Below are 21,792 nucleotides of genomic sequence, written 5' to 3'. Positions count from 1 at the left end.
ATTTCACCTGGCCAACAAAGGATTCCTTGACATAATCTCAGAGTTCACCCCAGTTTAAGGCTTTTCCCATGACCTTGTAGCACCTTAACTTCCTTCTTGTTTACAAGTTCCACTCAGTGCACTTTGCCCAGCTCATTTTATGTTTTTATTGCTGTGTTTTTTACGTGTTTTATAATTATTGTGATTTTTTAATGCCTTTTAAATTTATTTGTGTGTTTTTGTATTTGATATTATTGTATGCTGTATACTGTATGCTGGTTTTATATCTGTGAGCCACCCCGAGTCCCTCTGGGGAGATGGTGGCGGGGTACAAAAATAAAATTATTATTATTATTATTATTATTACTATTATTATTATTCCCATACACCACAGCAACACGTGGCTGGGCACAGCTAGTATCATCATAAAATACTTGGCATCTCAAAGGAAGAGCAGACTTATGCTGCTCTGAAGCTAAACCTGAGAAGGAGAAACCCAGAAAACACTGTTCTTTAATTCAGCGCCTCAATTTTACTAGCAGTTTCATTCGAGTCCTTTTTAGATTTACTCAGCAGCAAGTCTGACCTTGTTCCATGGGACTTGATCCGTGCCTTAAGAAAAGTCTAGCCATTCAGGAGTGACACTGAGCAGTTTGCATAGCTCAAAGTCATTAGCAAAACACAATGTTCAGGAGCAATACTTAAATGTAACTAACACAATTATGTTCTATATATTTCAACTAGCTGTGCCCGGCCACGCGTTGCTGTGGCGAAGTCTGGTTTTATGGGAAATAAAGTATTGAGGAATTGGTGGTAGTTAGGGTAAAGGGTAAAGGTTTTCTCCTGATATTAAGTCCGGTTGTGTCCGACTGCACACTGAAGTGGATTATATGGCAGTGTGGAGTCAAGATAATCCAGTTCAAAGCAGATAATATAAGATTATAAATGGGTTATATAGCTGTGTGGAAAGGCCTTGAGTCTACACTGCCATATAATCCAGTTAAAATCAGATAATCTGTATTTTATAGGCAGTGTGGAAGAGGCCTAAGTGAGGCCTAACTCTGCCTGTCCCCTGGGCTGAGTGGGTTGCTAGGAGACCAAGTAGGCGGAGCTTAGCCTTCTAACTGGCAGCAATTGGATAAAAACAATTATTCCTCTAATTAGGACTATTTTTATTTTCTTTTTGTTGTATGAACGTAGAGGCATGGATGAGGGGTTGTGCTGCCAAGTTTAGTGTTTCTGGGATGTGTAGTTTTGTTGTTTTGTCCTAAGCTGAAATTTCATTACCCTCTTATATATATAGACTAGCTGTGCCCGGCCAGAAATGGTCAGAATATATATATACAGTAGAGTCTCACTTATCCAAGCCTCACTTATCCAAGCCTCTGGATAATCCAAGCCATTTTTGTAGTCAATGTTTTCAATATATTGTGATATTTTGGTGCTAAATTTGTAAATATAGTAATTACAACATAACATTACTGTGTATTGAACTACTTTTTCTGTCAATTTTTTTGTATAACATGATGTTTTGGTGCTTAATTTGTAAAATCATAACCTAATTTGATGTTTAATAGGCTTTTCCTTAATGCCTCCTTATTATCCAAGATATTCGCTTATCCAAGCTTCTGCTGGCCCGTTTAGCTTGGATAAGTGAGACTCTACTGTGTGTGTGTGTGTATATGTATGTATGTATGTGTGTGTATATATATGTATATATGTGTGTGTGTGTGTGTGTGTGTGTGTGTGTGTGTGTGTGTGTATATATATATATATATATATATATATATATATATATATATATATATATATATCTTCTTAGATGCAGCAACACAGCTGCCTCTCTCGTGTTTGTATATCTTTTGGGTCTTCATGAGATAATATTATCTAAATATTATCTAAATTTTGTGGAGGTTGTTCCCAGAAACTTGCAAGAAGTGTTATTTCTCCCGTCCACCCTGCATCCTTTCAGCACTGGAGTCGGTCCAGGGACGCTTCGTCCTCTGAAATAGTTATGTCCTGCGGGCAAACGTCTTCGAACATCTGCTGAAAGGGATCCCAAGCCAACCGTTGCTCAACTCTTGAGAATCCCAGCCAACATCTGCTTGATTCTTGAGATTCCCAAATGGCAATAGCGAAAAATATAGAGACAGTTGCCGAAACAGTTTGAACATCTCTGCCACTAGAACAAGGCTTGACTGTCTTTGACACTGAACATATTTTATATTCAAAAAGGCTGGTGGGGATGAGATCTCTACAGAGAAAATCGTTCTGCTTTAATTGGCTTGACTTGTATTGGAACATCATGTTTAAACGGTCATTGGCTGGATCAAGTAAAGGTCACGGTTTTCCCCTGATGTTATGCCCACTCGTGTCCGATTCTGGGGGTTGGTGCTCATCTCCCTTTCTAAGCCAAAGAGCCGGCGTTGTCCGTAGACACCTCTTTGGTCATGTGGCTGGTATGACTGCATGGAGCGCTGTTACCTTCCCGCCGGAGCGATACCTATTGATCTCACATTTGCATGTTTTCGAACTGCTAGGTTGGCAGAAGCTGGGGCTAACTGTGGGAGCTTCCCGGATTCAAACCGCCGGCCTTTCAGTCAGCAAATTCAGCAGCTCAACGGTTTAAAACGGGTGCTCCATTGGCTGGATCTACAGTGCCATAATCCAATTTCAGAATGCATATTAACTGCATTGTAGTGGATTATATTTATTTATACTAGAGTCTCACTTATCCAACATAAACGGGCCGGCAGAATGTTGGATAAGCGAATATGTTGGATAATAAGGAGGCATTAAGGAAAAGCCTATTAAACATCAAATTAGGTTATGATTTTACAAATTAAGCACCAAAACATCATGCTATACAACAAATTTGACAGAAAAATTAGTTCAATACACAGTAATTACTGTATTTACGAATTTAGCACCAAAATATCACGATGTATTGAAAACATTGACTACAAAAATGCGTTGGATAATCCAGAACATTGGATAAGTGAGTGTTGGATAAGTGAGACTCTACTGTACTATTTATTATTTATTTACAGTATTTAGGAGCCTCCGGTAGCACAGTGTGTTAAAGTGCTGAGCTGCTGAACTTGCAGACCGAAAAGTCGCAGGTTGGAATCCAGGGAGCGGAGTAAGCTCCTGCTGTTAGCTCCAGCTTCTGCCAACCTAGCAGTTCAAAAACATGCGAATATGAGTAGATCAATAGGTACCGCTCAGGTGGGAAGGTAACGGTGCTCCATGCAGTCATGCCGGCCACATGACCTTGGAGGAGTCTACGGACAACGCCGGCTCTTCGGCTTAGAAATGGAGATGAGCACCAACCTCCAGAGTCGGACACGACTGGACTTAACGTCAGGGGAAACCTTTACCTTCATCTGTTTACAGTATTTATATTCCACTCTTCTCACCCCAAAGGGGACTCTGGGTGGATCACAGAGCACCTATACGTCAAACATTCAATGCCAATTATAACAATGACAAGACAGATAACAGATAGTGGTAGATATAGGCTTTCTAATCTTTCGGCACCTTTGGAGGCTGTGCCCGGTTCCGACTACAAGGTGATACTGTCACTCCATCTCCTTGCCGAAGAGCTTACTTTGTTTGTAAACTTCCACCTTTTTTTATCTAAACGCCAAGCCTAAATACCTTCCTGCTTTAATGTGGTTCCTATTTATCTACTCACATTTGTTTTCGAACTGCTAGGTAGGCAGAAGCTGGGCTAAAGGTCAGGAGCTCACCCTGACCCAGGCTTCGAACTCTCAATCTTCCGGTTGGCAAGATTTATTCAAGTTTGGTGATTAACCTGCTGTGTAGACTTATATAATCCAGTTCAGGGCAGTCAATTTGCATTCAAAAACTGGATTATATAGCAACGCAGATCCAGCCGTTGGTGACATCTCTTTACACACTGCACTGTATCTGGTATTTGTGACTAATTTACCTTCAAAAATGTAAATCATGAACATTTTTTCTTTCTTCTAGGTCATAGTGGACACACCGACCAGCCCTGTCACAAGTGGGCTTCCGCTTTTCTTTGTCATTACCGTTACAGCTATTAAGCAGGTATTTTCCTCCCATCAAATAAGAAAAAAACACAGTTAACTTCTTCTAAACATAGAGGAACAAACCACCCCTTCCGTACTTTGACTTCAGTTACTTTTTCGGCCAACTTTTCGTACTGAACTCCTCTTTCTCTTTAGGGTTACGAGGACTGGCTTCGGCACAGAGCCGACAAGGAAGTGAACAAGGGCAACGTTTTTGTGATTGAAGGCTCCAAGCTTGTGAAGAAAGAATGTGAAACAATCAAGGTAAAGCGAGGAAACAGAGGAGGGCTTGGATGTGGAATCTGGGAGCATATAGCCTAACGCAGAAGACGGAGGGGGTGGCTATACAAACGGACCCTTGAATTGGACATTTGGGCATGTCTCCTGCACCCGAGGAGGAATAAAGCTTGAGGTCGATTGACACAACCCACCCATACTGTTTAACACAGGGGTCCCCAAACTAAGGCCCGGGGGCCGGATGCGGCCCTCCAAGGTCATTTACCTGGCCTCCGCCCTCAGTTTTATAATATAATATTTTTATATCAGTTTTAATAATATAATATATTGTATATACATATAATATTGATAATAATATAATGTTATACAATATAATACTAATAATACCATATAATAATATTAATTATATGATATACATTACATATAATATCACAGTATAGTGGTATAGTTCAGTATCTATATATATAAAAGAGTGATGGAATCCTGGCGACCGCCAAAACAACAAAACTAATCACCCCACAACCTCGAAAATTGACAACACAACCCATCATCCACGCCTCTAGGTTGATACAACAAAAATAAAAGAAAAATAAAGTCCTAATTAGAGGGAGAGGAATAATTGTTTTTATCCAATTGCTGCCAGTTAGAAGGCTAAGCTCCGCCCACTTGGTCTCCTAGCAACCCACTCACCCAGGGGACAGGCAGAGTTAGGCCTCACTTAGACCTCTTCCACACTGCCTATAAAATTATCAGATTTTAACTGGATTAGATGGCAGTGTAGACTCAAGGCCCTTCCACACAGCTATATTACCCATTTATAATCTTATATTATCTGCTTTAACTGGATTATCTGGACTCCACACTGCCATATAATCCACTTCAGTGTGCAGCCGGACACAACTGGACTTAATGTCAGGAGAAAACCTTTACCCTTTACCTTAACTACCAGCAATTCCTCAATACTTTATTTCCTATACCACCATACTTTGCCACAGCAACGCGTGGCTGGGCACAGTTAGTAGTAATATATAATGCTAATGTGATATGCTAATAATATAATGTATTGTATGTGCATACAGCTGCTCTGAGTCCCCTTCAGGGTGAGAAGGGTGGGATATAAATGTAATAAATAAATGTAGTAAATGAATAAATAAATAATTTTAGACTTAGGCTCGGCCAAAGTCTGAAATAACTTGAAGGCACACAACAACAACAACAGTCCTAATTAACTTGACTATCTCATTGGCCAGTAGCAGGCCCACACTTCCCATTGAAATCCTGATAGGTTTATGTTGGTTACAATTGTTTTCATTTTTAAATGTTGTATTATTCCATTGTTATTGCTGTTTTGCACTACAAATAAGACATGTGTAGTGTGCATAGGAATTTGTTCATTTTTTTTTTCCAAATGATAATTCGGCCCCTCCACAGTCTAAAGCAGGAGTCCTCAAACTTTTTAAGCCGAGGGCTGGTCCACAATCCTTCAGACTGTTGAGGGGCCGGATTATCATTTGAAAAAAAAAATCTCAGTTACCCTTGTTGTCTTATATGTGTTTTATTGTATCGAGAAATGAGAATTTTTGTTGTTACTGTATAAGAAATGTATGGAGTTGCTCGGAAACTTCTCAATAAAAATTAATTATAAAAAAAGAAAAAAAAATACAAACAAATTCTGATGCACACTGCACATGTCTTATTTGTAATGCAAAAACAACAACAGCAAGAGCAATGAAAGAACAATACAATATTTAAAAATAAAAATAATTTTAACCAAAATACATTTATTAGGATTTCAACGGGAAGTGTGGGCCTGCTTCTGGCCAATGAGATAGTCAAGTTAATTAGGGTTGTTGTTGTTGTTGTTGTGTGCCTTCAAGTCATTTCAGACTTTGGGCGAGCCTAAGTCTAAAATGTATTTATTTATTTATTATTTATTTAGTGCATTTATTTACTACATTTGTATCACGCCCTTCTCACCCCAAAGGGGACTCAAAGTGGCTTACAAATTATATGTACATACAATATATTATATTATTAGCATAGCACAATATTAGCTATATATTACTTTATTGAACTATACCACTATACTGTAATATTATTACAGTAGAGTCTCACTTATCCAAGCTAAACGGGCCGGCAGAATGTTGGATAAGCAAATATGTTGGATAATAAGGAGGCATTAAGGAAAAGCCAATTAAACATCAAATTAGGTTATGATTTTACAAATTAAGCACCAAAACATCATGTGTAACAACAAATTTGACAGAAAAAGTAGTTCAATACGCAGTAATGCTATGTAGTAATTACTGTATTTACAAATTTAGCACCAAAATATCATGATGTATTGAAAACATTGACTACAAAAATGCGTTGGATAATCCAGAACGTTGGATAAGCGAGTGTTGGATAAGTGAGACTCTACTGTAGTAATATTATATGTAATATAGAATATATAATTATTATTATTATATGGTATTATCATTAGTGTTATATTGTATTACATTATAATACTATTATCAATATTATATGTATATACAATATATTATATTATAAAACGGAGGGCGGGGGCCAGGTAAATGACCTCGGAGGGCTGCATCTGGCCCCCGGGCCTTAGTTTGGGGACCCCTGGTCTAAAGGATTGTGGACTGGCCCTCTGCTTTAAAAGTTTGAGGACCCCTGAACTAAAATTTAACGTTTAACGTTTATCCCCGCGTGAAGGTACATTTTTTCTTGCAGTGCAATAGAACCTGCCTGTTTTGATTTTAAGGTTGGCGACATCGTTGAAGTGTCGTCAGACGAAACCTTTCCCTGCGACCTCATATTCCTCGCCTCGAATACCAAGGACGGCTCTTGTTATGTCACTACGGCGAGCCTTGATGGGGAATCGAATGTCAAGGTAACAGAATGGGCAATCGGCTCTGGCTGACCCTGGCGCTCTTTCTCTCCTTCCGAGGTCTCAGTTACTGGCACCGAGGTCTCACAGAGGCAATGAATTGCTACCTGGGAGGTGCAGTTTCACCTTGCTCTTGCGGCTTCACGTGGCCACGTCTGCATACTTACAGTAGAGTCTCACTTATCCAAGCTAAACGGGCCGGCAGAAGCTTGGATAAGCAAATATCTTGGATAATAAGGAGGGATTAAGGAAAAGCCTATTAAACATCAAATTAGGTTATGATTTTACAAATTAAGCACCAAAACCTCATGTTATACAACAAATTTGATAGAAAAAGTAGTTCAATACGCAGTAATGTTATGTTGTAATTACTGTATTTACGAATTTAGCACCAAAATATCACGATATATTGAAAACATTGACTACAAAAACGGCTTGGATTATCCAGAAACTTGGATAAGCGAGGCTTGGATAAGTGAGACTCTACTGTACTTCCATCTATCCTTGGGGAGCAAAACACTTTTTTAATATATCCCAAAACCCAGATTGCTAATTTTGTGTACTCGAAATTTGGGTAGGAGAAAGACAAAACATATTCACAGATGGGTCCATTAGTGAAATGAAGTGCAGGGTCTCTGTGGAAACTCCAGGCAGGAAGCAGCCAGGCTTTGAAGCTATAAAGCTGTTCAATGCTAATCAAAACAGTAAATAAAGAACAACACTCAGAAAATGGGAATTCTAGTTAGGAAACTATCAGGGCCAGCTAACACCTCCCAACAAAGGATGCCCCCAGGCAGGAAGCAGCCAGGCTTTGAAGCTTCAAGGCTATTCAGTGCTAATTAAAGTGGCCATTGCAACATTCACAATCAAAACAGTAAATAAAGAACAATCAGAAAACGGGAATTCCGGTTAGGAATCTATCAGATCCAGCTAACACCTCCCAACAAAGGATGCCCCCAGGCAGGAAGTAGCTAGGCTTTAAACAGCAAGGCTATTTAATGCTAATCAAAGTGGCCATTGCGACATTCACGGTCAAAACAGTAAATAAAGAACAACACTCAGAAAACGGGAATTCCAGTTAGGAAACTATCAGGGCCAGCTAACACCTCCCAACAAAGGATGCCCCCAGGCAGGAAGCAGCCAGGCTTTGAAGCTTCAAGGCTATTCAGTGCTAATTAAAGTGGCCATTGCAACATTCACAATCAAAACAGTAAATAAAGAACAATCAGAAAACGGGAATTCCAGTTAGGAAACTATCAGGGCCAGCTAACACTTCTCATCAAAGGATGCCCCCAAGCAGGATGCAGCCAGGCCTTGAAGCTGCAAGTGCTAATCAAGGTGGCCAATTGCAACATTCACACTTGCCTCCAACAGACAAGACTTCTTTCTCCCACCCTATTTCTACAGTGTGAGACATTTTTGTAGTCAGTGTTTTCAATACATCGTGATATTTTGCTGCTAAATTCGTAAATACAGTAATTACTACATAGCATTGCTGTGTATTGAACTATTTTTTCTGTCAAATTTCTTGTATAACATGATGTTTTGGTGCTTAATTTGTAAAACCATAACCTAATTTGATGTTTAATAGGCTTTTCCTTAATGCCTCCTTATTATCCAACATATTCGCTTATCCAACATTCTGCCGGTCCGTTTATGTTAGATAAGTGAGACTCTACTGTATAAACAGTTAAAATCCAATAAAATACATACAGAGTTAAAAACAACAGCACCCTCTGACTAGATCTTAAAAAGGATAAGATTTTTATGTGTTGGACTCATGACACTGGTAACCATGAAAGGAGAAATTATATGTTTCATTTTGCCCAAGGATTGAGCTATAAAAATCACTGCTTTTTTTTTAACTAGCATGCTTATCTTGACTATAAAATAAAAGCCTGAAGCACATTCATTGTTCTCTTTTTATAACTCAAACTGCCTTTAGAGACGTTCACACACAAATCCGAACAACCAAACAGCAAGATGAGAGTAAATCATCATGCAGATAGAAATGTTAATCTGTTGCTGTCGTTTGATGCCTTTATGACAAATAGATTTGAGCTTATTCTGAAAACTGACTTACCCGTCTTTCGAACTTCTGTCTAGACCCACTATACTGTGCAGGATACTTCCCACCTCTGTACATGCCAAGCCATCGGTTGCCTTACCGCCACCATCGAATGTGAACAGCCACAACCGGACCTCTACAGGTGTGTTTTGGACCTTACGTTTCCTCTTCTTTGAAGACTCTATGAAGTCCTGTGAAAATTTGACTGAGAGATTGGAACTCGGGACCAGAGTTCCAGGGATCTTTAAAATTATTTTTCTTTTTTTTTAAATAGTTTTTATTGAATTTAAAGTTTTCCATACAATAATTACTTTTATCACATAGCAGATATACAATGTACTAGCTGTGCCCGGCCACGCGTTGCTGTGGCAAAGTCTGGTGGTATGGGAAATAAAGTATTGAGGAATTGGTGGTACAGTAGAGTCTCACTTATCCAACACTCGCTTATCCAACGTTCTGGATTATCCAACACATTTTTGTAGTCAATGTTTTCAATATATCGTGATATTTTGGTGCTAAATTCGTAAATACAGTAATTACTACATAGCATTACTGCGTATTGAACTACTTTTTCTGTAAAATTTGTTGTATAACATGATGTTCTGGTGCTTTACTTGTAAAATCATAACCTAATTTGATGTTTAATAGGCTTTTCCTTAATCCCTCCTTATTATCCAACATATTCGCTTATCCAACGTTCTGCTGGCCCGTTTATGTTGGATAAGTGAGACTCTACTGTAGTTAAGGTAAAGGGTAAAGGTTTTACCTTACATTAAGTCCATTATAAATAGATTGGAAGGGCCTTGAGTCTACACTGCCATATCATCCAGTTAAAATCAGATAATCTCTGGAAGAGGCCTAAGTGAGGCCTAACTGTGCCTGTTCCCTGGGCTGAGTGGGTTGCAAGGAGACCCAAGTGGGCCAAGTTTTAGATACCTGCGGGCATGGAAGGTCAGGTAGCAAGTTTAGGCAGCAGTTATTCTACCTCAAGTAAAGAAAAATGGATATAAGGCATTTTTTGCAATCTAATATCTTCAGCAAGAGAGCCAGCATGATTAGAGTGTTGGACTATGACCAGGAGAGGTGGATAAATAATAATAATAATAATAATAATAATAATAATAATAATAATTAGACATGCTGGGTTTCGTTTCACAAAATCACAAGTCGAACGCTTCCCAAGTGTCTAGGACTGTGTGATGTATTTTCAGATGATGCGTATCTTGTTTGCTGTGTCATACAACGTCGTTGTGTCAATAATTAGACAAAGGACTGTTATATTCACAGTAAAAACAATATTTTTCTCTTGAAGGATGAATTTACTCCTCGTAAACAATAAATGTTCTTTAGTTCTTTAATTGTTCCAAATATACAAACTGAGTTCTCTTCTTATATATAATGACTAGCTGTGCCCGGCCACGCGTTGCTGTGGTGAAGTATGGTGGTATGGGAAATAAAGTATTGAGGAATTGGTGGTAGTAATGACGCCCTTTCTACACAGCTGTATAAAGCACACTGAAGTGGATTATATGACAGCGTGGAGTCAAAATAATCTAGTTCAAAGTAGATAATATAAGATTATAAATGGGTTATATAGCTGTGTGGAAGGGCCTTGAGTCTACACTGCCATATAATCCAGTTGAAATAAGATAATCTGCATCTTATAGGCAGTGTGGAAGAGGCCTAAGTGAGGCCTAACTCTGCCTGTCCCCTGGGCTGAGTGGGTTGCTAGGAGACCAAGTGGGTGGAGCTTAGCCTTCTAACTGGCAGCAATTGGATAAAAACAATTCTTCCTCTCCCTCTAATTAGGACTTTATTTTTCTTTTCTTTTTGTTGTATGAACGTAGAGGCATGGACGAGGGGTTGTGCTGCCAAGTTTAGTGTTTCTGGGATGTGTAGTTTTGTTGTTTTGTCCTAGGCCGAAATTTCATTACCCTTTTATATATATAGATCATACAATACTTGCATCATTCTTTTATATCTACTGTTGATTTATATCTACTACATCGTTAACATTTGTCCATCTATATTTCTTCACCACTGTGTATCCCCCCCTCCCAACCCGAGCCACTTCTTATGTATTGTCTAACCAAAATCTCATTTCTTCCTGAGGCATCCCTTTTTTGGAGTCCTTTCTCAATAATTTTCCCCCATACATCCTCAAAATCATTTTTCCCCCATATCCCTCTTTTAACTTTTAATTTGCATGTTAGCTTATTATTTATTGCCAATTTCCATACTTCCTTAAACCATTCTTCAATCTGAACAATTATTACTTTTCTCCAGTTCCTTGCTATAAGCAATCTTGCTATTGTCAATACATTTTCTTTTTTATCCCTCTTATTGTTATTATAAATTGATAATAACGCAATACCAGGGCTTATTTCCAATTTGACATTCGTTATATCCTCTATCTCTTTAAATATTTTGTACCAAAATTTCCTTACATATTTACAATGCCACCACATATGTATATATGTTCTCACTTCCTGACAGCCTCTCCAGCAATTTTTTGGATGGCTTTTATTAATATTTGACATTTTTAATGGCGTTAAATACCATTTCCAAATTATCTTATAATAATTTTCTTTAACTCTTATTGATAAGTTTTTCAAGTGCCTTTGTTTCCACAATTGCGACCATTCCATTTCATTTATTTTCACCTCTAACTCTTCCTCCCATATTTCCTTAAGAGTGGTATTTTTTCTCTCTCCTTCTTTTATTCCACCCAATATCTTATAGATTCTACCAGTTACACCTTTCAATTTTTTATAATGATCTGTATCCCTTCCATTTTGTATTATTTGTTCAAATTGGTTAGGTTCCTTCCCCTCTTTATTATTTTTTTTACCCAATTCTTATACCATTGCTCTAGCTGAACACCATGGAACCATGCCCATTTTATTTCCCCAAAATTATTTTTCTGACTACCGTACATTAATAACCATTTGAGAGTTGGATTGTTAAGAAAACAGGAAGACCTTTTGAACAGTCTTACTCTGTATTTCCCGCAATCATTGGCAGCAGTAATACAGAAATTCAGGCTGTGTTTTGTTTTCAATCCAGAGATTCCTGGAATTGAATCTGCACGATGCTTGGAAGAGCGCTATTTGGAACAAAACTACCCATATCCTCCAGACAGCATGCTAGTTTGGGGATTCTGGGAGTTGCAATCCAAAACAAGCTCCCTATTTGTGCCCAATGCCACCTTGAGAGAGATTTTCCTCTTTCTGAGGATTCGACAGCACTATTATGCTAAAATCAACTCCGAATCACTTAACCGTGGGCTAATTTGGAGCCTGTTCCATTTCAGCCGTGGTTTGCCTCCCGCTGGCGTACTATTGATTCCCCCACAACATTTCCACCTCTAATACTCAATTCTTGCAGCAGTTATCACATATTGTAACATTCTCCCCAATTTTCTTTCTCTTGTTCCAGGTTTGTGGGCAGAATTAACATCTATAATGACAACCAAGAACCCATAGCCAGGTTCGTCCTCAGTTTTCTTTATTATTGTGTTATTGTCCTCCCGCATTGATCGGAGCTTATGTTTTCCAATTTGCTAGTTTGGCTTTTTATCGCCTAGAGCAAATTGTTGGCATCAATTCTCTTCTGACCTCTCTCTATTTTTCCCCTTCCCTCCCCTGTGTCTCCGTTGAGTAATTTTGCATGTTCCATATCACATTGATTAGGAATGCTGGCTTCATAGCCTTATCTAATTTCAAAATATTGCACTTCTGGGTCCATCTATTGGGGGCCATAACGTGCCGGTGTTTTTTTGATTGCTTCATTTGTAAAGAGCCTAATAGCTCACTTTCATTTTAGAGCCCTGGGTCCCGAGAACCTCTTGCTAAAAGGAGCAACGTTAAAAAATACCCCGAAGATCTACGGTGAGTAATGGTCTTTAATCCTCCAGTAAAAGAAAACACAGCAGCATTTTCCTGGGGTCTCTGCGAATTTCACTTCTTTCAGTGCCACCTCTTTCACTTATAGGATGTGGTTCTTGAACCTATGTCACAAATATGCGGTTTGTGTTCCTTCTTGGAAACTGAATAATCTGAATACACATCAGGCTATAATAATAATAATAATAATAATAATAATAATAATAATAATAATAATAATAATAGCAGCACAAGAAAACCGCACTACAAACTAGAGCTGACAACTGGCACAACAAACATTGCATGGAAAGTTCCTTGACAAAATTGAAGGAAAAGCTGATAAGGAGAAGACCTGGCTCTGGCTCACGAATGGGACCCAGAAGAAGGAGACAGAAGGCCTGATCCTTGCAGCCCAGGAGCAAGCCATCAGAACAAAGGCAATTCAGGCCAAGATCGAAAAATCAGCTGATGATCCAAAATACAGACTGTGCAGGGAAACCGACAAAACCGTGCATGTAACTATCATTAAGCATTTAAAATCATACCTTGCTTTTGACACATTCACTCACACTCTCATACTCACCAACTTTCTCACAAAGGAGCGATCAGGTCCTTTGTAAAAGTGATGGGATGCCAGTGCAGGTCTTCATTTGATGACAAAGTCACATAAGAAGAGTTCTTCTTTTTATATAATTTTGAATCAATTTTAGTTTGTTTGTTTATTTATTTATTTTATTTACAATATTTATATTCTGCTCTTCTCACCCCGAAGGGGACTCAGGGTGGATCACAATTCAAACATTCAATGCCATATGACAGACAGAAGGAGACAGAGACACAGGCAATTTAAGTCACCAAACTTATTTTAAACCGACTCAAAATGAACAATTGAGTTTCCTTGATCCCCTCAACCTAGGATCAATCTTCCCTGTGCCTCATCTGAGCACAGACTGAATCCCTTTTTTAAACTCTGCACTTCTTCAACAGAACGGCAGTTGGCTCCGCCTACTTCTCCATGGCAACCAGCCTCTGAGTGCTGAGAAGCAATAACTGTAATGCTTACCCTTTCAAAACACAAACACACAATTAAACATAACATCTGTAAACCAAAAATTCATACTTCATTACTGTCTTCAACTCAGTTCATGTCTGTCATGGTAAAACAACCTACTCAGTGCTACTCCTTTTGGCTGTTTTCTTGGTTTTCTTCATTTGTCAAGTTGGTAAAGTTCAATTCATGGGATATTCCTCACGTTGATTGCCAAGAACTTCCATGCCTTCATGTATTGTGGCTCTCCATGTTGTCCTGTATTCTTCTGGTCTTCAGCTTCTTCTCTGGTCACAAACACTTATACAGTATTCTAGATCACCCCAAGTCAGTGGTTCTTAACTTGTGGATCGCCAGATGTTTTGGACTTTAACTCCCAGGAATCCTAACAGCTGGTAAACTGGCTGGGATTTCTGGGAGTTGTAGGCCAAAACACCTGGGGACCCACAGGTTGAGAACCACTGCCCTAAGTATAAGTAATTCAGACGCTCATTTGTCACACATTTGTCACACTAAAACCCAGAGTGATGCATTGCTTGTCCTTGCCCCCAGCACTGTTTCCAGCCTTTTACATATCAGTCATTGATTTTATTTTTGTAGGGGTTGCTGTGTATACTGGAATGGAAACTAAAATGGCATTGAACTACCAAGGCAAATCTCAGAAACGCTCCGCAGTTGAAAAGTAAGCAAGTCTGCCTGAGTTTTATGGGGCTTTTTTTTTTTTTCAAAACAGCAGCTGAATTTCTTTGACTGTGTGACATGTTCTTTCACAAGATCGGGACCAGTATGCAAAGCATTTTAGCCTCGTTTGCTTGTATACATTTCTAACAGCCTTGTGGAAATAGAAATGTGTAAACAGGAAAGAGGCTGAGAGCCCACAGCAGGGTTCTCCAGATGTTCTGGCAAGCATGAGCACTGGCCAGGGTTGATGGGGTAGCAGCTGCCATCAACCCTGGCCAGTGCTCATGCTTGCCAGAACTGAATGGAGAGGAGGTCCATAGAAAGGCTTTCACCCCTCAAAGGTAAAAGTAAAGGTTTCACCGACATTAAGTCTAGTTGTGTCCGACTCTGGGGGTTGGTGCTCATCTCCATTTCTGAGCTGAAGAGCCGGCGTTGTCCGTAGACACGTCCAAGGTCATGACTGCATGGAGCGCCATTACCTTCCTGCCGGAGCTGTACCTATTGATCTACTCACATTTGCATGTTTTTGAACTGCTAGGTTGGCAGAAGCTGGGGCTAACAGCAGGAGCTCAGCTCACTCCCTGGATTCGAACTGCCAACATTTCAGTCAGCAAGTTCAGCAGCTCAGTGGTTTAACCCACTGCGCCACTCCTCAAAATGAACTCTATTGATCTATTGATACCTATTGATCTACTCACATTTGCATGTTTTCGAACTGCTAGGGTGGCAGAAGCTGGGGCTAACAGCGGGAGCTCAGCTCGCTCCCTGGATTCGAACTGCTGACATTTCAGTCAGCAAGTTTAGCAGCTCAGTGGTTTAACCCACTGCACCACCCCTCAAAATGAACTCTATTGATCTATTGATACTATTGATCTACTCACATTTGCTTGTTTTTGAACTGCTAGGTTGGCAGAAGCTGGGGCTAACAGCGGGAGCTCAGCTCACTCCCTGGATTCGAGCTGCCAACATTTCGTTAGCTCAGTGGTTTAACCCACTGCGCCACCCCTCAAAATAAACTCTATTGATCTATTGATAGCTATTGATCTACTCACATTTGCATGTTTTTGAACTGCTAGGTTGGCAGAAGCTGGGGCTAACAGTGAGAGCTCAGCTCGCTCCCTGGATTCGAACTTCCAACATTTCGTTAGCTCAGTGGTTTAACCCACTGCGCCACCCATTAAAATAAACTCTTTAAGTAGATATAAAAGACATTTTCACCACATTTAGGGGCTTCTAGGTGCCCGGGAAGATTCCAAAACTTGCTGAGAATGCTTCCATGTTCCCCAAGTGCCAATCATATTTCTTATTAACTCAAGGGGAGTTGGAGAATTAGGTACAGTGAGGGACATGGCCCTTCAAGATGGTTTCCCATTCCCCTTTTAAACTTATCTTTTTGTGCCTCCGATCGGTGAAACATTTTGTCCTGACTTGCACAACACAAGGAACAGGAGTAATTTTTTGTTCTTGTTTTTGAACGCTTTCTTTTCCCAGGTCCATCAACGCTTTCTTGATCGTCTACCTGTGCATCTTGGTGGGCAAGGCGATCATATGCACCGCCCTCAAGTACACCTGGCAAAGCGTTCCATATAACAATGAGCCTTGGTATAACCAGAGAACCCAGAAGGACAAAGAAACTTTCAAGGTTAATGGCCTTTGCTTGTTCCCGATCCCTACGGCGGCCGATTTGGCTCCTTAGGTCCGCGGGCACCAATGTCACAAACGTTTCTCTCCCTTTCAGCTTTTAAAAATGTTCACCGATTTCCTGTCCTTCATGGTGCTGTTCAATTTCATCATCCCCGTCTCCATGTACGTGACAGTCGAGATGCAGAAATTCCTGGGCTCCTTTTTCATTTCGTGGGACAAAGAAATGTATGACAAAACCCGAGATGAGGGGGCCTTAGTGAATACCTCCGACCTCAACGAAGAGCTTGGCCAGGTCAGAAATCTTTCCCTTTTCGTACCCCATTCTCTAGCACAGAGGTTCCCAAACTTATTTGGACTACGGCACCCTTTCCAGAAAAAATATGACTCAGCACCCCCTGGAAAGGGGGCGTGGCCTAGAGGGGTGGGCGTGGCTCCTGCTCAAGGGGGGGGGGCTGAGCCTCTCCCCTAGTCCAAGATGCAGGGCTGGGAGGGGGAGGTGGGCGGGGCCACAAATGGGCGGCCAGGACTGGGATGGGCGGAGTAACGAGCTCTGAGGTAGGGATGAGCTTCTATCCCTGTCCTGTGACGCCTGCCAGGACACAGGGGGCGGGGCTAGAGGAGGGGGCGGGGCCTCTTCCCAAGTGCCTGAAGGGGATGTATATAGAGGCTCAGCCCTGTCTCGTGCGTTTGGGAAGAGGCCCTGCCCTCAGTCCTAGCCCCGCCCTTTAGTCCTAAAAGGCCTCTCAGGAGAGGTATAGAGGCTCAGCCCTGTCTTGGGCTCTTGGAAGGAGGCCCCTCCCCCTTCCCTAGCTCCGCCCTCTGTGTCCCAACAAGCGCCTCAGGAGAGGTATAGATTCTCAGCCCTGTCTCGGGCTCTTGGGAAGAAGCCACGCCCACTCCTCTAGCTCCACCTCCTGTGTCCTAACAGGCGCCTCAGGTGCTCAGCCCTGTCTCCGGCACTTGGGAAGAGGCCCCTCCCCTCCTCTGGCCCCGCCCCCAAATGCACCTGTGGCCATCACCGCCCCCCTGGATTGCTGCAGCGCCCACCAGGGGGCGGTAGCGCCCACTTTGGGAATCACTGGATTAGAGCAAGGGAAGTCATGCTACTCCTCTATTCTGCCTTGGTTAGACCACTTGATCTGTGTCCCAATCTGGGCACTGCAATTGAAGTGAGATGTTGAGAAGCTGGACGGTGTCCAGAGGAGGGTTTAAAATGATTAAGGGTCTGGAGAACAAGCCCTTTGAGGAGCAGCTTAAAGAGCTGGGCATATTTAGCCTGCAGAAGAGAAGGCTGAGAGGAGACATGATAGCCATGTACAAATATGTGAGGAGAAGTCATAGGGAGGAGGGAGGGAGCTTGTTTTCTGCTGCCCTGCAGACTAGGACACGGAGGAATGGCTTCAAACTACAGGAAAGAAAGGGGATTCCACCTGAACATGAGGAAGAACTTCACTGTTAGAGAGATCTGTTCAGCAGTGGAACTCTCTGCCCTGGAGTGTGGTGGAGGCTTTGAAACAGAGGCTGGATGGCCATCTCTCAGGGGTGCTTTGAATGCGATTTTCCTGCTTCTTGGCAAAATGGGGTTGGACCAGGTGGCCCACGAGGTCTCTTCCAACTCTAGGATCCTATTATTCTATTTTGTCTTAACCTAGTAGCAAGCCTCACGTTTTTCTGGACCAGCAACAGTGACAAAAGCCGAGCTACGCCAGGCTTATCGTTAGCCACTGAGTTAATTGATTCAGAGAGTGTAGGTCTCTTATAGGCAGCTAAACAGAAAAGCAAAACAGAAGAAAGCTCTTTCTGGTTTGTCTATGTCAGAGGTCCTCAAACTTTTTAAGTGGAGACAGAGGCCAGGTCAATGGCCTTGGAGGGCCTTAGTTTGGGGACCCATGATCTAATCAACCTCATAAGACCATAGGTAAGCAAAGAGACCTCCAAAGACCACCTAGATGATTTCATGAGACCATAGGTAAGCAAAGAGACCTCCAAAGACCACCTAGATGATTTCATGAGACCATAGGTAAGCAAAGAGGCCTCCAAAGACCACCTAGATGATTTCATGAGACCATAGGTAAGCAAAGAGACCTCCAAAGACCACCTAGATGATTTCATGAGACCATAGGTAAGCAAAGAGGCCTCCAAAGACCATCCAAAATGATTTCATGAGACCATAGGTAAGCAAAGAGGCCTCCAAAGACCATCCAAAATGATTTCATGAGACCATAGGTAAGCAAAGAGGCCTCCAAAGACCATCCAAAATGATTTCATGAGACCATAGGTAAGGAAAGAGACCTCCAAAGACCATCTAGATCAGGGGTCCTCAAACTTTTAAAGCAGAGGGCCGGTCCACAATCCTTCAGATTGTTGAGGGGCCGAATGATCGTTTAAAGAAAAAAAATGAACAAAATCCTATGCACACTGCATATGTCTTATTTGTAGTGCAAAAACAACAACAACGAAAGAAAAATACAATATTTAAAAATAAAAACAATTTTAACCAACTCAAACCGATCAGGATTTTAATGGGAAGTGTGGACCTGCTTCTGGCCAACAAGATAGTCAAGTTAATTAGGATTACTGTTGTTGTGTGCCTTCAAGTCATTTCAGATTTTGGACGAGCCTAAGTCAAAAATTTATTTATTTATTATTTATTTATTTACTACATTTATATCCTGTCCTTCTCACCCCGAAGGGGACTCAGAGCGGCTTACAATTTATATCTATATACAATATATTATATTATTAGCATAGAACAATATTAGCATTATATATTACTATATTGAATTATACCACTATATTGTAATATTATTAGTAATATTACATGTAATATATAATATATAATTAATATTATTATATGGTATTATTATTAGTATTACATTGTATTACATTATAATATTTCTATCAATATTATATATATATATATATATATATATATATATATATATATATATACACACACACACACACACACACACACACACACACACACACACACACAATATTATATTATTAAAACTGATATAAAAACATTATATTATAAAACTGAGGGCAGGGGCCAGGTAAAGGATCTTGGAGGGCCTGGTCTATGTATTTAGAGCTGTGTGGTTAGATGTTGAAACCGGATGTCACAATTATAGAACCTGTCTGTTAGCAGAAGTCCCTTTCTATTTCTGTACTTCTTCTTCTAAATGGAATCACTCTGTGTCAGAAAAGGGAATTGTATGATTTATATATCTGTATAATAATGTCCAAGATAGGAGAAAGAACTCTTGTCTGTTTGAGGCCAGTGTGAATGTCGCAATTGATCACATTCATTAGCATGGAATAGTCTTGCAGCTTCAAAGCCTAGCTGCTTCCTGCCTGGGGGCATCCTTCTTGGGAGGTGTTAGTTGGTCCTGATTCTTTCTTGCCTGGAATTCCTGTTTTCTGGGTGTTGTTCTTTATTTACTGTCCTGATTGTAGAGTTTTTTTAAAACCTGGTAGCCACATTTTTTTTTTTACGGCAGGGGGGTGGGTGGTACATTTCAAAGGACCGTTTAAAATGTCATTTAAACATTAGTTACTTTTGGTGTTACGTATACTGAAATAAGACATGTATTGCAAAAAATTGTTAATTGTTGGGATTTATAATTTTTTTTAAAAAAAATGAAGAAAATTAAACCTGAAGTGCCGTAAAAAAAACCCTGGTAGCCACATTTTAATACAGTAGAGTCTCACTAATCCAAGCTAAACGGGCCGGCAGAAGCTTGGATAAGCGAATATCTTGGATTATAAGGACTGATCAAGGAAAAGCCTATTAAACATCAAATTAGGTTATGATTTTACAAATTAAGCACCAAAACTTCATGTTATACAACAAATTTGACAGAAAAAGTAGTTCAATACGCAGTAATGTTATGTTGTAATTACTGTATTTACGAATTTAGCACCAAAATATCACGATATATTGGAAACATTGACTACAAAAATGGCTTGGATTATCCAGAGGCTTGGATAAGCGAGGCTTGGATTAGTGAGACTCTACTGTACTAGTAGCCAGACGAGAAACAATCAGGGTGTGAACACCTTCCTACAAAGGATTCCCCCAGGCAGGAAAGAAGCTAGTCATTGAAACTGCAAGGCTATTCAGTGCTAATCAAGCTGGCCAATTGCAACATTGACATATGCCTCAGGCAGACAAGAGTTCTTTTTGCCACCCTGGACATTTTTGTACAGATATATAAACCCACTTGCCTAGTTTCCAACAGACTTCAAAACCTCTGAGGATGCCTGCCATAGATGAGGGTGAAATGTCAGGAGAGAATGCTTCTGGAACATGGCCAGACAGCCCGGAAAACTCACAGCCACCCAGGGAATGGAATTATTTTATAAATGCTTTGAAGGTTCACATAAGCAGAAAAATCCCAACAGATCTATCCATCCAAGATGACGATCTCCCTTGTTGTTGAATCCCATCCCCTTCTCACTTGGACCCTGTTTATTTCTGTTCCCTGTAATGAGAAAAAAAAATAACTGAACTGAATCACAAAGAGAAATATCCGGCTGTGAAACAAACAGGGCAAGGAAGGCAGGGCTGCATTCCTTCCGATGTGGCAGCTCAAAGAAAACATTAGGCAGAGTGTTCAGGAGTTGATCGTCCGGCCATAGTGAAACCTGACACTTCCAGGTTCTAATGTTGCTTTCAACACATGATTTTTTAAAAAACAAAAACCTTCTTTAAATATGTATAAGCACTAAAGATTGATCCTCTGGGCCCCTGAGTGCTCGGTGCTATAATTAGCCTTCGCTAAAGCAGGATTTGCATGCTTGTAACAGTGTGTGCGGGAGGGAAATGTCAGGCGTCGCATCCACGCTGTGCACATCAGCCAGCCTCCTTGGTTGGGATGCTTTAATTTCCCCTTTTTCATAGAATCATAGAATAGTAGAGTTGGAAGAGACCTCATGGGCCATCCAGTCCAACCCCATTCTGCCAAGAAGCAGGAAATCGCATTCAAAGCACCCCCGACAGATGGCCATCCAGCCTCTGCTTAAAAGCCTCCAAAGAAGGAGCCTCCACCACACTCCGGGGCAGAGAGTTCCACTGCTGAACAGCCCTTCTCACAGTCAGGAAGTTCTTCCTAATGTTCAAGTGGAATCTCCCTTCCTGTAGTTTGAAGCCATTGTTCCGTGTCCTAGTCTGCAGGGCAGCAGAAAATAAGCTTTCTCCCTGAGTGTTAGTGAACTACAGCTCCCATAATTGAAAGACAGTTTCATCTGTCAAGTAGGGAAAATTTAGGTACGCTTTATGCGGGAGGCTAATT

At 40.7% G+C, this 21,792-nt stretch overlaps 1 protein-coding gene across 11 annotated transcripts in view; it reads left to right on the top strand.

The window, feature by feature from the left end:
- Nucleotides 1-21,792, top strand: part of atp11c (ATPase phospholipid transporting 11C) — a 133,204-nt gene that overhangs the window by 50,373 nt on the left and 61,039 nt on the right. For all 11 annotated transcript variants that reach the window (XR_010001029.1, XM_062963781.1, XM_062963787.1 and 8 more), the window contains exons 4-12: nucleotides 3,976-4,056; nucleotides 4,194-4,301; nucleotides 7,042-7,170; nucleotides 9,274-9,377; nucleotides 12,674-12,724; nucleotides 13,061-13,125; nucleotides 14,768-14,849; nucleotides 16,340-16,490; nucleotides 16,587-16,784. Coding sequence is in view for 10 of the 11 variants with exons in the window: in XM_062963781.1 (XP_062819851.1) it covers nucleotides 3,976-4,056; nucleotides 4,194-4,301; nucleotides 7,042-7,170; nucleotides 9,274-9,377; nucleotides 12,674-12,724; nucleotides 13,061-13,125; nucleotides 14,768-14,849; nucleotides 16,340-16,490; nucleotides 16,587-16,784 (969 nt within the window). In the remaining variant the exon portion in view is untranslated. The remainder of the gene's footprint in view (nucleotides 1-3,975; nucleotides 4,057-4,193; nucleotides 4,302-7,041; nucleotides 7,171-9,273; nucleotides 9,378-12,673; nucleotides 12,725-13,060; nucleotides 13,126-14,767; nucleotides 14,850-16,339; nucleotides 16,491-16,586; nucleotides 16,785-21,792) is intronic.

The sequence above is a fragment of the Anolis carolinensis genome, unplaced genomic scaffold, assembly GCF_035594765.1.
Source record: "Anolis carolinensis isolate JA03-04 unplaced genomic scaffold, rAnoCar3.1.pri scaffold_12, whole genome shotgun sequence".
Classification (NCBI taxonomy): Eukaryota; Metazoa; Chordata; class Lepidosauria; order Squamata; family Dactyloidae; genus Anolis; species Anolis carolinensis.
This window is presented reverse-complemented; position numbering and strand designations above follow the sequence as displayed.